Source organism: Oncorhynchus gorbuscha, linkage group LG06 (assembly GCF_021184085.1).
Source record: "Oncorhynchus gorbuscha isolate QuinsamMale2020 ecotype Even-year linkage group LG06, OgorEven_v1.0, whole genome shotgun sequence".
Taxonomy (NCBI): domain Eukaryota; kingdom Metazoa; phylum Chordata; class Actinopteri; order Salmoniformes; family Salmonidae; genus Oncorhynchus; species Oncorhynchus gorbuscha.
The window spans coordinates 11,431,653-11,446,448 of NC_060178.1; the positions used below are offsets into that span (position 1 = coordinate 11,431,653).

At 45.4% G+C, this 14,796-nt stretch overlaps 1 protein-coding gene across 1 annotated transcript; it reads left to right on the forward strand.

Moving 5' to 3' along the window:
* Positions 1–5,108: 5,108 nt before the first annotated feature.
* LOC124037006 (G/T mismatch-specific thymine DNA glycosylase-like) lies at positions 5,109–14,553 on the forward strand. Its single transcript, XM_046351624.1, has 11 exons — positions 5,109–5,249; positions 5,514–5,584; positions 6,271–6,488; positions 6,885–7,084; positions 8,462–8,531; positions 8,823–8,958; positions 9,099–9,181; positions 9,576–9,670; positions 10,857–11,031; positions 11,318–11,443; positions 14,063–14,553. The coding sequence occupies exons 2-11, from the start codon at positions 5,529–5,531 to the stop codon at positions 14,212–14,214; spliced, it is 1,311 nt and encodes a 436-aa protein (XP_046207580.1). The 5' UTR covers positions 5,109–5,249; positions 5,514–5,528; the 3' UTR covers positions 14,215–14,553.
* The last annotated feature ends 243 nt before the right edge of the window (positions 14,554–14,796 follow it).

Genomic DNA, 14,796 nt, shown 5'->3' on the forward strand with positions numbered 1-14,796 from the left:
TTATTAGGGGTGTGTCTAGTTAGGCTTGGCTGCCTGAGGCGATTCCTAATTGGAGTCAGCTGATTCTCGTTGTCTCGGATTGGGAACCGTATTTAGGCAGCCTGAGTGCGCGTTGTATTTCGTGAGTGATTGTACCTGTCTTTGTGTTAGTCACCAGATAGGCTGTATTAGTTTCACTCGTTTGTTGTTTTGTATTCTCAGTTATTTCATGTACAGCATTTTCTTCATTAAATGTCATGAGTAACCTACACGCTTACAGAATCACCCACCACGATTCACAGACCGAGCAGCGTGTGAACTGGCAGGATCTGAAGGAGGACGATATGGATTATACTACGTGGGAAGAAATCGACAGGTGGGCGGCCGACCCAGTGCGAGTGCAGGAGCCCGCCTGGGATTCCCTACAGCAATGCGAGGAGGGCTATACACGGATGGAATCGAAAAGGAGAGCACGGCTATACAGAGCGAAAACCGTAGGTAACGGGGGAAAGCGCAGAGAGAGAGAGTGGCAGAGTCAGGAGTCAGACCTGAGCCTACTCTCCCTGTTAATTGTGAGGAGCAGCAATATGAGGACTTCTGGTCTTGGGAGATGATATTAGACGGAAAAGGACCCTGGGCGCAGCCGGGAGAATATCGCCGTCCCAAGGAGGAAATAGAAGTAGCTAAAGCGGAGAGGCGTGAGTATGAGGAGGCAGCACTGCGACGCAGTTGGAAACCGGAAAGTCAGGGGGGGGCTAAAAGGGAGAATAGTTATGCCAGGTAGGAAACCTGTGCATACTCCCTGTGCTCACCGTTGGGCTAGAGAGACCGGGCAGGCACCGTGTTATGCTATGGAGCGCACAGTGTTTCCAGTGCGGGTGCAGAGCCAGCTGCGACTTATACCAGCCCTTCCTATTGGCCGGGCTAGAGTGGGCATCGAGCCAGGTAAGCTTGGGCAGGCTCGGTGCTCAAGAGCTCCAGTGCGCCTGCACGGTCCGGTCTATCCAGAGCCACCTATACACACCAGTCCTCTGGTAGCAGCTCCCCGCACCAGGCTTCCTGTGCGTGTCCTCGCGCCAGTACCACCAGTTCCAGCACCACGCACCAGGCCTCCAGTGCGCCTCGCCTGTTCAGCGCAGCCAGTGCTTTTCTCCCCTCCTGCGCTGCCGGAGTTTCCCGCTTGTTTAGCGCAATCAGAGCTGTTCTCTTCTCCTGCGCTATCGGAGTCTCCCGCCTGTTTAGCGCAGCCAGAGCCTTTCTCCTCTCCTGCGCTGCCGGAGTCTCCTGTCTGTCCAGCGCCACCAGTGCTCCCAGTCGGCCCAGCGCGTCCAGTGCGCCTCGCCTGTTCAGCGCAGCCAGAGCCTTTCTCCTCTCCTGCGCTGCCGGAGTCTCCTGTCTGCCCAGCGCCGCCAGTCGGCCCAGCGTCACCAGTCTGCCAGGATCCGCCAGAAGTGCCAGTCTGCCAGGATCCGCCAGAAGTGCCAGTCTACCAAGATCTTCTAGATCGGCCAGACAACCTTAATCATCCAGGTCCACCAGCCAGCCAGGATTTACCGGAGCCTACTACCTGCCTGAGCTTCCTCTCAGTACTGAGCTTCCTCTCAGTACTGGGCTCCCTCTCTGTACTGGGCTCCCTCTCAGTACCGAGCTTCCTCTCAGTACCGAGCTTCCTCTCAGTACCGGGCTTCCTCTCAGTACCGGGCTTCCCCTCAGTACCGGGCTTCCCCTCAGTACCGGGCTTCCCCTCAGTACCGGGCTTCCCCTCAGTACCGGGCTGCTTCGGTCCCGGGCTGCCCCTCTGTCCCGGGCTGCCCCTCTGTCCCGGGCTGCCCCGCTGTCCTGAGTTGCCCCTCTATCCTGAGTTGCCCCTCTATCCTGAGTTGCCCCTCTATCCTGAGTTGCCCCGCTGTCCTGAGTTGCCCCTCTATCCTGAGTTGCCCCTCTATCCCGAGTTGCCCCTCTATCCCGAGTTGCCCCTCTATCCCGAGTTGCCCCTCTATCCCGAGTTGCCCCTCTGTCCCGAGTTGCCCCTCGGTCCTGAGCTGCCCCTCAGTTATGTGGGGATCAGGGTGAGGACTATTAGGCCATGGTCGGCGTAGAAGGTGGATTATCCTAGGACGCGAAGGGGAGGAACTAGGACATTTATGGAGTGGGGTCCACGTCCCGAGCCAGAACCGCCACCATGGACAGACGCCCACCCGGACCCTCCCTATGCTCTTGAGGTGCGTCCCGGAGTCCGCACCTTAGGGGGGGGTTCTGTCACGCCTTGGTCATTGTATCTTGTGTTTTTGTTATATGTTTGGGTAGGCCAGGGTGTGACATGGGTTTATATGTTGTATTTCGTATTGGAGTTGTATTAATTGGGAGTGTGTATTATTAGGGGTGTGTCTAGTTAGGCTTGACTGCCTGAGGCGATTCCTAATTGGAGTCAGCTGATTCTCGTTGTCTCGGATTGGGAACCGTATTTAGGCAGCCTGAGTGCGCGTTGTATTTCGTGGGTGATTGTACCTGTCTTTGTGTTAGTCACCAGATAGGCTGTATTAGTTTCACTCGTTTGTTGTTTTGTATTCTCAGTTATTTCATGTACAGCATTTTCTTCATTAAATGTCATGAGTAACCTACACGCTGCATTTCGGTCTGACTCTCTTCAAACAACAGACGAAAGACATTACACTTAGGGAAATTACAATTGGCTTAGAACAGGGCAGCACGGCTGGCCCATAAATGTTTTTGTTGTTGTTGTTGTTGTTTTGAACCTTTATTTAACTAGACAAGTCATTTAAAAATGAATTTTTATTTACAATGACAGCCTACCCTGGGCCAATTGTACGCTGCCCTATGGCACTCCCCAATCCCGGCCAAATGTGATGCAGCCTGGATTTGAACCAAGTACTGCACTGAGAAGCAGTGTCTTATTCCACTGTACCACACTGGAGCCCTAAATGTACACAGAGAGATAACATTAATAATATGCATGTCAATCTCTCATGGCTTAAAGTGGAGGAGAGACTGACTTCATCATTACTTGTTCTTGTAAGAAGTGTTGACAAGCTGAATGCGCCGACGTGTCTGTTTTAAAACATTAGCACACAGCTCAGACACCCATGCATACCCCACAAGACATACCACCAGAGGTCTCTTCACAATCCCCAAGTCCAGAACAGACTTTGGGATGTACTACATAGAGCCATGACTACATGGAACTATATTCCAAATCAGGTAACAATGCAAGCAGTAGAATCCGATTTAAAAAACACCTTATGGAACAGCGGGTGTGAAGAGACACACACACAGGTACAGGCACACGCACACACATGCTAGCACACACACTCTACACACGTACATTATAATACTGTTGTATGGTGGTATTATACATTTTGTGTTGTGGATATGTGGGGGTCTGACAGTGTTATACGATGTACTGTTTTCTTTTATGTGTAATATAAGTGCCTTAATGTGTTTGTACCCCAGGAAGAGTAGCCGCTGCCTTGGTAGGAACTAATGGGGATCCATAATAAACCCCAGGAAGAGTAGCCGCTGCCTTGGTAGGAACTAATGGGGATCCATAATAAACCCCAGGAAGAGTAGCTGCTGCCTTGGCAGAAACTAATGGGGATCCCTAATAAATACAAAAAATACAAATACTGCAGAGGGAGCACGCCCCCATCCACATCGACGGGGCCACACATCACTGACAACCTGAATTGTTCCATCCACACAGACAGTGTGGAGAAGAAGGCGCAACAGCACTTCTTCAAACTCAGGAGTCTGAATAAAGCCAGCTTGGCCCCTAAAACCCTCACAAACTTCTACAGTGGCACCATTGAGAGCATCCTCAATGGAATGGCTGGTAGCCTAGTGGTTAGAGTGTTGGACTAATTACCGAAAGGTTGCAAGATCGAATCCCCGAGTTGACAAGGTAAAAATATGTCTTTCTGCCCCTGAGCAAGGCAGTTAACCCACTGTTCCTAGGCTGTCATTGAAAATAAGAATTTGCCTAGTAAAATAAAAAATCCTGTCAGGCTGTATCACCACCTGGTAAGGCATCTTTAACCACATTGCTCCCCCCCACCAGGACATCTACAACACCTGGTATCACAGGAAGATCATCAAGGACCTCAGCCACCCAAGCCACAGCCTGTGCACAGTGCAGGTGGGACTTCTCCAGGCCATTGGACTGTTAAAAAGTCACCACTAGTTGGCCTCTGCCCAGGACCCTGCCCTGAACTTTAATCACTGTTACTAGCCGGTACTCGACCTTGCACCTTAGAGACTGCTGCCCTATGGACATTTATCATTGAATACTCGTCACTTTAATAGTGTTTACATAGCGTTTTACCAACAGTTTTTCGTTTGAAGCCAGAAGGAGGCTAGTATTAGTTACATTTATGCCTTTACTCGAGTATGGGGATATTTTATATATGAATGCTTCCACTCAGTGTTTGAGATCAATTGACACCCTTTACCATGGCACTTTGAGATTTATTTTAGACTGCAAATCCCTTACGCACCACTGCACTTTGTATACCAGGGTTGGCTGGCCTTCTCTAGTCACTCGTAGGCTCAGTCACTGGTATACTTTTATTTACAAAGCCATTTTGGGGTTACTACATTTTTATTTGGGCATTTTTATTGTTCAGAAGTTTTTCATGTTGTTTGTCTGTAATTTTTGTAATGACTTGGTGCTGCTGATCTTGGCCAGGACGCTCTTAAAAAAAGATATTTTAAATCTCAATGAGCCCTTCCTGGTTAAATAAAGGTTTAACAATAATAATAATAAACTTCATATGTATGTACTGTATTATAGTCAAGGCTCATCCTATAACTGCTGCTGTACACAATTGTTTTTATTCATATACTGTCCATAATGTCTATACAGACCATCATATACATATATATTTATAGTCCGGACTCTAACATTGCTCGTTCTAATTTTAATTATTTTATATTTATTTAGGGTATTCGGGTGTATTGTTAGGCATTACTGCACTGTTGAACACAAGCATTTCACTACACCCGCGATAACATCTGCAAAATATGTGTACGCGACCAAAACAATTTGATTTAATTTTGAATGGATTAATGATGTGAGCTCCACACTCCAACCCAGTAGGCGGCGACAACGCAAATACTTTTGTTACGGTAAAGCTAACAATAAACTGAAAAGACGCTTCACCCCAATGTTCCTAAATGGTCTTTGTTTTGGGTCCATTGATCGCCCTCAATCGGTACATTTTGTGAAAAAGGAATTCTAAACATATGTATAACAGGTATGTCGCTAGTCAACATCTCTTGTATTAGCACGTTTATATACTCCCCTTGCAATTTCCCAGCAAGCTTGTTTAGTAGCTAGAATGAATGTTAGTTGTCTGTAACCCCTTCTTACCACCAAACGTCTTTGTGGTGTTGTGATAACAATCAGTTTGCCAAATCTAAAGGCCGATAGTTTTGCCAATACTCATACTGTGGTAAATTACAGTGTAAAAGGGCATATCACTGTAGCTAACAGCAACATGAATGTTAATTTATTTAAGTAAATCCTCGTAAAGATGGAAGAAAAGCAGTATACGTCACTGACGGTTCCTACGGATTATCTCCAACAGTGGTGAGTTGTCCTCCGAACGCGTTGGGTGTTGGGAGGTTTTTGCATAAAATACAATTGTTGTGAAGTGTCAGTGTGTCAGTCTCCATCAACATGTTTTAAATAAAGCTAATTCTGCAACAACTGTCAAAACAGTTCCTATCGCCATGGCCTACAGCAGGCTATGTATTAATGTCATTATTAGACAAAGCATGCCCCCCCCCCCTCAACACTGTACTTTTTAAAATTAAGAAACAATTATGATCCTGTGAAGACAGACCGGCAGGAAGGCAGATATTTCTACATGGTACAATGTACATGATTAAATAATGATTTGCAAAGAAAAAAACAAATGAGAAGTTCATATGCGAAGTTACTCTATGGATGCAGAGTGAGGTGACATGTCATTGCCATTTAACTAAAGTAATCCTAGACGTTAAAACATATGCATCCTTACAACATGATCATTAATCGCACACGCACCCATGTCAAATCCAAAAGTCGGGCCATGAAATGTTTTCTGACCAGGAAACATGAGACGTCAAACCAATGTGTGTGTGAAATGTATTCTAGGAGCATGAACAGTTTCTCTATGGATCCTCAGTCATTTCTTTGTCTTCCGGTTTGTCACCTCTCTGGACAAACCCCATTTGAAAACAAAAGAAGATGGTGTCACCCCAGTCTGTTTCTGTTGTCTTATGGACCTGTAGGTACCAGTCCACCCAGCAGCACCCCCAAGCTCAACATGTGATGCAGTACCATAACACGGGCCATATGGGTCATTACATGGAGGGATCCAGAGAGGACCGGGTCATGACGGAGCTGTCTGTCCACCAGGAGCTCCCTGTCCACCAAGAGCTGGACTTCCATCACGACTTCCATCAAGAGCCAATCGTCCAACACGATCAGCCTGTGGATACATCACAAGGTATGTGATGACCCCCCCCCCCCCTTACTTAGCCATGCCGTCTGACATGTTTGCGTGGTCAATATTTGTACAGCTCTATTTGTTGTGCGCTCTCTCCTCTGCGTACACATTTCCCCAGTCCCCACCACCCTGGTGTTAACATGAACTGATCTATCCTCACCCTTGTGCTGTTCTAGTAATCAATCCAATTATATTTGTCTGGCACCTTCCACAGAATCATTGGGCGTGTCTGAGATTGACTACGATGCAGTCGGACTGCACAGGATCACTGATTTAAAAATAAATAAATCGCCTTTTGCTTCCCGGATAATCACTCATTATGTGATCAAGAGTTGCGATTCTGCACCTCGTCTCAAATGGATTCCCCTGCAAACTTGTTCATTTTCTGTCTTTTAGCTCCAACACCAGGGAAGAGAAAGAGAGGTCGGCCTCCCAAACAGAAGCCGGGGGAGGGCCAACCGCAGGAGGACTACGATCAGGCAGAGGCCCTGAAGAAAGCCAAAAGGACCCTTAACCGTTTCAATGGCATGTCAGTGGATGAGGTTATGGCCAAAACCCTGCCAGATATTATTGACCATAACCTGGACATTTTGATAGTGAGTTTTAACATAATTTAATTTGGGAAATTTTCAGACTGGTGATGTTGAGTAGGGCTGTTTATGTAAAGTTTGGCCATTTAAAAAAAAAACTGTACCATTATTAATGATAGGCCATTCTACCCTAATGATAGCCCATGGAATACACCATTCTACCCTAATGATAGCCCATGGAATACACCATTCTACCCTAATGATAGCCCATGGAATACACCATTCTACCCTAATGATAGCCCATGGAATACACCATTCTACCCTAATGATAGCCCATGGAATACACCATTCTACCCTAATGATAGCCCATGGAATACACCATTCTACCCTGATGATAGCCCATGGAATACACCATTCTACCCTAATGATAGCCCATGGAATACACCATTCTACCCTAATGATAGTCCATGGAATACACCATTCTACCCTAATGATAGCCCATGGAATACACCATTCTACCCTAATGATAGCCCATGGAATACACCATTCTACCCTGATGATAGCCCATGGAATACACCATTCTACCCTAATGATAGCCCATGGAATACACCATTCTACCCTAATGATAGCCCATGGAATACACCATTCTACCCTAATGATAGCCCATGGAATACACCATTCTACCCTAATGATAGCCCATGGAATACACCATTCTACCCTAATGATAGCCCATGGAATACACCATTCTACCCTAATGATAGCTCCTGGAATACACCATTCTACCCTAATGATAGCTCCTGGAATACACCATTCTACCCTAATGATAGCTCCTGGAATACACACACCATTCTACCCTGATGCTTCTACACCTGCATTGCTTGCTGTTTGGGGTTTTAGGCTGGGTTTCTGTACAGCACTTTGAGATATCAGCTGATGTACGAAGGGCTATATAAATACATTTGATTTGATGATAGCTCCTGGAATACACACACCATTCTATCCTGATGATAGCTCCTGGAATACACACACCATTCTACCATGATGATAGCCCATTGGATCAAACACAATTTTTCACTAGATTAAACCCATGTACTACGTATGTAGTGGCCCCCCAATGGTGGAACAAACTCCCTCACGACGCCAGGACAGCGGAGTCAATCACCACCTTCCGGAGACACCTGAAACCCCACCTCTTTAAGGAATACCTAGGATAGGTTAAGTAATCCCTCTCACCCCACCCCCCCTAAGTTTTAGATGCACTATTGTTAAGTGACTGTCCCACTGGATGTCATAAGGTGAATGCACCAATTTGTAAGTCGCTCTGGATAAGAGCGTCTGCTAAATGACTTAAATGTAAATGTAAATGTATGTGTTGTGAATTTGAATCGAATCAAAAATGACTCTCTAGCATTTTGCAATAATAATTTATGATCCCTTTCTCAGATTGGTATCAATCCAGGACTGTTGTCAGCCTACAAGGGACGACATTACCCAAACCCAGGAAACCATTTTTGTACGTAGCATTCACTTCAATTTCCATACATACATACAGAGTACTGTAATACCACATACTGACTGACTGCCTGATTAGGGTCATGTTCATTAGGGCACAACAAAGCAAAACATTGTGCAGCGGAAGAAAATAAAAAAACAAGCCATTCTTGTTGGACGAGTTCAAACGGTACCTCCTCTCTTTGACTCGTTTTAGAACGCTTTCTTCCATTTCGTGCCTAGTGAACACAACCCCCGTTATTAGTAACAGTATGATGAAAGTGATTGAGCATTGTTTTTTTTTGGACCTTAGGGAAATGCCTGTTCCTCTCTGGTCTTACTGATGAGCAGCTCAACCACATGCACGATCTGAGCCTGCCGGAGAAGTATGGCATTGGCTTTACCAACATGGTGGAGAGGACAACGCCAGGAAGCAAAGACCTCTCAAGGTGTCAAACCTACAGTAATAAAACATTAAACATCCATGATGCATTTTCTTTCTAGTTACAATTGTCGTCATGGTTATTGGTTCATAGTTGTCATGGTTATTGGTTCATTGTCTAGGCTAACTTTGTTACTATATCTACAGCAAAGAGTTTCGTGAAGGAGGCCGGCAATTGGTGGAGAAGCTGAAGAAATACAAGCCACTAATCGCAGCTTTCAACGGAAAATGTGAGCACATTTTTAAAGAGGATATCAGTAATTACAATTATAGTTTATGTTTTGTCTTTTACAGATAAAAACAGAAATACTTGTCATTTCGACAAAAGTTAGACCCACATAATTTAATGATGATATTCATTGCATTACGGTCTGGTTCGATTCCAGGCTGTATCACAGCGGTCTAAGGCACTGCATCTCAGTGCTAGAGGCGTCACTACAGACACCCTGGTTCAAATCCAGGCCGTATCACAACCGGCCGTGATTGGGAGTCCCATAGGGCCGGTGCACAATTGTCCCAGCGTCGTCCGGGTTTGGCCGGTGTAGGTCGTCATTGTAAATTTAAGATTTTTTTCTTAACTGACTTGCCTAGTTGAATTAAGGTTAAATTACTCTTCTTCGGCAGGTATTTACGAAATTTTCAGCAAAGAGATCTTTGGAGTGAAGGCAAAGAAACTCGAGTTTGGCTTACAGCCGTACAAAATCCCAGAAACCGAAACAGTAAGTAGTTTTACCAAAATACACTGAACCAAAATATAAACGCAACATGTAAAGAAAGTGTTAGTCTCATGTTTCATGAGCTGAAATAGAAGATCCCAGAAATGTTCCACACACAAGCTTATTTCTCAAAAATGTTGTGAACGAATTTGTTTCCATCCCTGTTAGTGAGCATTTCTCCTTTGCCAAGATAATCCATCCACCTGACAGGTGGGCGAGCAGCTTGCTGATGTCAACATTGTGAATAGAGTGCCCCATGGTGAGGTTATGGTATGGGCAGGCATAAGCTACTGACAACAAACACAACTAGATTTTATCGATGGCAATTTGAATGCACAAGAGATTGTCGTGCCATTCATCCACTGCCATCACCTCATGTTTCAGCATGAAACCTTGACCCCTTTGACACGTATACTGACGAGGAAATATGGAGTTCGCTAGAGCTTTGCTCACCTCAAGAACTTTGTGTCCAACCTGCCTGTCAAACTGAATTATGCACGGCCCCATGTCGTAAGGATCTGTACAAAATTCTTAGAAGCTGAAAATGTTGCAGTTCTTCCATGGTCTGCATACTCGCCAGACATGTCACCCATTGAGCATGTTTGGGATGCTCTGGATCAATGTGTATGACAGCATGTTCCAGTTCCTGCTGATATCCAGCAACTCTGCACAGCGATTGAAGAGGAGTAGGAAAAATCCACAATCAACAATCAACAGCCTGAACAACTCTATTTTGAAGGAGATGTCACGCTGCATGAGGCAAATGGTGGTCACACCAGATACTGACTGGTTTTCTGATCCACGCCCCCCCCCCCCTTTTTTTTTCAAGGTATCTGTGACCAACAGATGCATATCTGTATTCCCAGTTATGTGAAATCCATAGATTAGGGCCTAATGAATTTATTTCAATTGACGGATTTCCTTAAAATCTTTAAAATTGTTGCATGTTGCGTTTTTATATTTTTGTTCAGTATAGTAACTAGTCGCACATGTTTGTATCCATTCTCTCATTGTCTGTTCCTACTGTTGTTTTGGGGTCTGTTCAAGAGGGTACAACTTTATAGATTCAGATAGAAATGTATTGTAGATCAAGTTTAGCGTTATGTCACGTAGAGCTGTGAGCCGTGTCGTCTCCAAACATTTCTACCTGCAACGTTGCGATTGTCTTCACTCATTGCATACATCCTAGGTGTGCTACTTGATGCCTTCGTCAAGTCCCCGCTGTGCCCAGTTCCCCCGCGCTCAGGACAAGGTTCACTTCTACATCAAGCTGAAGGAGCTACGGGACAAGATCAAAGGTGTGGTTTCAGTGGTCCGCGAGGTGCAAGAGACTGAGTACCACTTCGACTTGGGACTTGCCAAAGGTAAAATAATGGTCATGACGGAGTTGAGCGTTGCCACACTTCAAAGTCTTGTTCACGCTGCTATTTCAGAACGAACATGAGAAACCCATTAACGGAATCTCTGATATATACTGAATATAATGCCATTGATAAGGATGCCATCAGGCGCTTCATGTTACGCCAATTATATTCAGTCATGTGGTGAACATTCAAATGATAAATGAGGGTGTGCTCTCTAGATTGGCAATCGTGTTGAAGAGCAGTGTTGTTGATCAATAATCTTGTATTTCCTGTACCACTGCTACAGAGGATGCTAAGAGGATGGCCATCAAGGAGGAGCAGGTGGATCCTGCGTACGAGACCTGCGACGGGGAGCGCGAGGAGGCAAGGCAAAGCACAAGCTACTGCAACATTTCCTCCACCAAAGAGACCGGTGAGAGCAAGTTTCTGAAGTGTTTTTTTTTTTGTCTTTCGTTAGTGCATCTCGGCTGATAGGAAAATAGACCCTAAAGATGAATGACTTGTCATCACTATTCATACAGCTGTTGGTTTGTTAAAGGGTTACTTCAGGATTTAGGCAATGAAGCCCTTTACCTTCTAACCCTGAGTCAGATGAAGCCCTTAATCTACTGACCCAGTCAGATGAAGCCCTTAATCTACTGACCCAGTCAGATGAAGCCCTTAATTTACTGACCCAGTCAGATGAAGCCCTTAATCTACTGACCCAGAGTCAGATGAAGCCCTTAATCTACTGACCCAGAGTCAGATGACCTTAATCTACTGACCCAGAGTCAGATGACCTTAATCTACTGACCCAGAGTCAGATGACCTTAATCTACTGACCCAGAGTCAGATGACCTTAATCTACTGACCCAGAGTCAGATGACCTTAATCTACTGACCCAGAGTCAGATGACCTTAATCTACTGACCCAGAGTCAGATGACCTTAATCTACTGACCCAGAGTCAGATGACCTTAATCTACTGACCCAGAGTCAGATGACCTTAATCTACTGACCCAGAGTCAGATGACCTTAATCTACTGACCCAGAGTCAGATGACCTTAATCTACTGACCCAGAGTCAGATGACCTTAATCTACTGACCCAGAGTCAGATGACCTTAATCTACTGACCCAGAGTCAGATGACCTTAATCTACTGACCCAGAGTCAGATGACCTTAATCTACTGACCCAGAGTCAGATGACCTTAATCTACTGACCCAGAGTCAGATGACCTTAATCTACTGACCCAGAGTCAGATGACCTTAATCTACTGACCCAGAGTCAGATGACCTTAATCTACTGACCCAGAGTCAGATGACCTTAATCTACTGACCCAGAGTCAGATGACCTTAATCTACTGACCCAGAGTCAGATGACCTTAATCTACTGACCCAGAGTCAGATGACCTTAATCTACTGACCCAGAGTCAGATGACCTTAATCTACTGACCCAGAGTCAGATGACCTTAATCTACTGACCCAGAGTCAGATGACCTTAATCTACTGACCCAGAGTCAGATGACCTTAATCTACTGACCCAGAGTCAGATGACCTTAATCTACTGACCCAGAGTCAGATGACCTTAATCTACTGACCCAGAGTCAGATGACCTTACTCTACTGACCCAGAGTCAGATGACCTTACTCTACTGACCCAGAGTCAGATGACCTTACTCTACTGACCCAGAGTCAGATGACCTTACACTGACCCAGAGTCAGATGACCTTACTCTACTGACCCAGAGTCAGATGACCTTACTCTACTGACCCAGAGTCAGATGACCTTACTCTACTGACCCAGAGTCAGATGACCTTACTCTACTGACCCAGAGTCAGATGACCTTACTCTACTGACCCAGAGTCAGATGACCTTACTCTACTGACCCAGAGTCAGATGACCTTACTCTACTGACCCAGAGTCAGATGACCTACTGACCCAGAGTCAGATGACCTTACTCTACTGACCCAGAGTCAGATGACCTTACTCTACTGACCCAGAGTCAGATGACCTTACTCTACTGACCCAGAGTCAGATGACCTTACTCTACTGACCCAGAGTCAGATGACCTTACTCTACTGACCCAGAGTCAGATGACCTTACTCTACTGACCCAGAGTCAGATGACCTTACTCTACTGACCCAGAGTCAGATGACCTTACTCTACTGACCCAGAGTCAGATGACCTTACTCTACTGACCCAGAGTGACCCAGAGTCAGATGACCTTACTCTACTGACCCAGAGTCAGATGACCTTACTCTACTGACCCAGAGTCAGATGACCTTACTCTACTGACCCAGAGTCAGATGACCTTACTCTACTGACCCAGAGTCAGATGACCTTACTCTACTGACCCAGAGTCAGATGACCTTACTCTACTGACCCAGAGTCAGATGACCTTACTCTACTGACCCAGAGTCAGATGACCTTACTCTACTGACCCAGAGTCAGATGACCTTACTCTACTGACCCAGAGTCAGATGACCTTACTCTACTGACCCAGAGTCAGATGACCTTACTCTACTGACCCAGAGTCAGATGACCTTACTCTACTGACCCAGAGTCAGATGACCTTACTCTACTGACCCAGAGTCAGATGACCTTACTCTACTGACCCAGAGTCAGATGACCTTACTCTACTGACCCAGAGTCAGATGAAGCCCTTACTCTACTGACCCAGAGTCAGATGAAGCCCTTACTCTACTGACCCAGAGTCAGATGAAGCCCTTACTCTACTGACCCAGAGTCAGATGAAGCCCTTACTCTACTGACCCAGAGTCAGATGAAGCCCTTACTCTACTGACCCAGAGTCAGATGAAGCCCTTACTCTACTGACCCAGAGTCAGATGAAGCCCTTACTCTACTGACCCAGAGTCAGATGAAGCCCTTACTCTACTGACCCAGAGTCAGATGAAGCCCTTACTCTACTGACCCAGAGTCAGATGAAGCCCTTACTCTACTGACCCAGAGTCAGATGAAGCCCTTTATCTAGATGAAGTCGTGGATACCATTTTTACATCTGAATAAAGTGTTTGTTTTTTATACTCCTTTTAGCAATGCCCAGTAAGGACCAAGCCCAAGCTACACCATTGAACCACATGCCATACGACCAGTGGATGACACAGTCGTTTGCAGACCAGATACCGGACATTAGCTGTAACAGTAGCAATGTAGCTCAACCTCAGTTGGGAGCAGAAACCTTTTGAAGAAGGCCCCCACAAGAAAGTCATTGGGTCACACCGTTTCTGAGGCATCATAATGCATGCGTCACACTAGAAGGAAGATGGAGGAGAAATGGCCCATCTTGACTGGACTCCTGTTTTTCAAATTCTCTCTTTTAAAACACAGCCCATTTTATTCCCCATTAATTTTTATAACTATTTATTGCATTTCATACAGCATGTGTCCAGTGTCTTATTTTTATATTTTTAAAGAATGGGATTTTGTTGTATCCCTCACATGTGGAAGTGTAATTGTGCTCTGGAATTTTTAAGTTTGTTATTACAGAGATATTAAATCAGTTGTACAACTGACATTGACAGTTATTTTGTGGAATCCGGAACTTAATGATGTACATGGTTCATTATGACTTGTAAAGTGATCAAGTTGAATGAAAAAGATAGGTGCCTGACAGTTCCAAGACGACATGGGCCGTATTCATTAGGGCACACCGTATGAAAACATAATGCAACGGAGAATGAAGTTTTTCTTATTGGACAAATTCAAATAGTACCTCCCCTGTTTGCTTCTGCTTTGTGTCTAGTGAATTCAACAGTGGAAAGCTTTTA

Bases quoted from the DNA above. Each gene is read 5' to 3' on its own strand.
- LOC124037006 (XM_046351624.1), top strand. From the start codon at position 5,529: ATGGAAGAAAAGCAGTATACGTCACTGACGGTTCCTACGGATTATCTC. The intron at 5,585-6,270 runs GTGAGTTGTCCT...ATGGACCTGTAG, and splicing joins ACGGATTATCTCCAACAGTG to GTACCAGTCCACCCAGCAGC. The intron at 7,085-8,461 runs GTGAGTTTTAAC...TCCCTTTCTCAG, and splicing joins ATAACCTGGACATTTTGATA to ATTGGTATCAATCCAGGACT.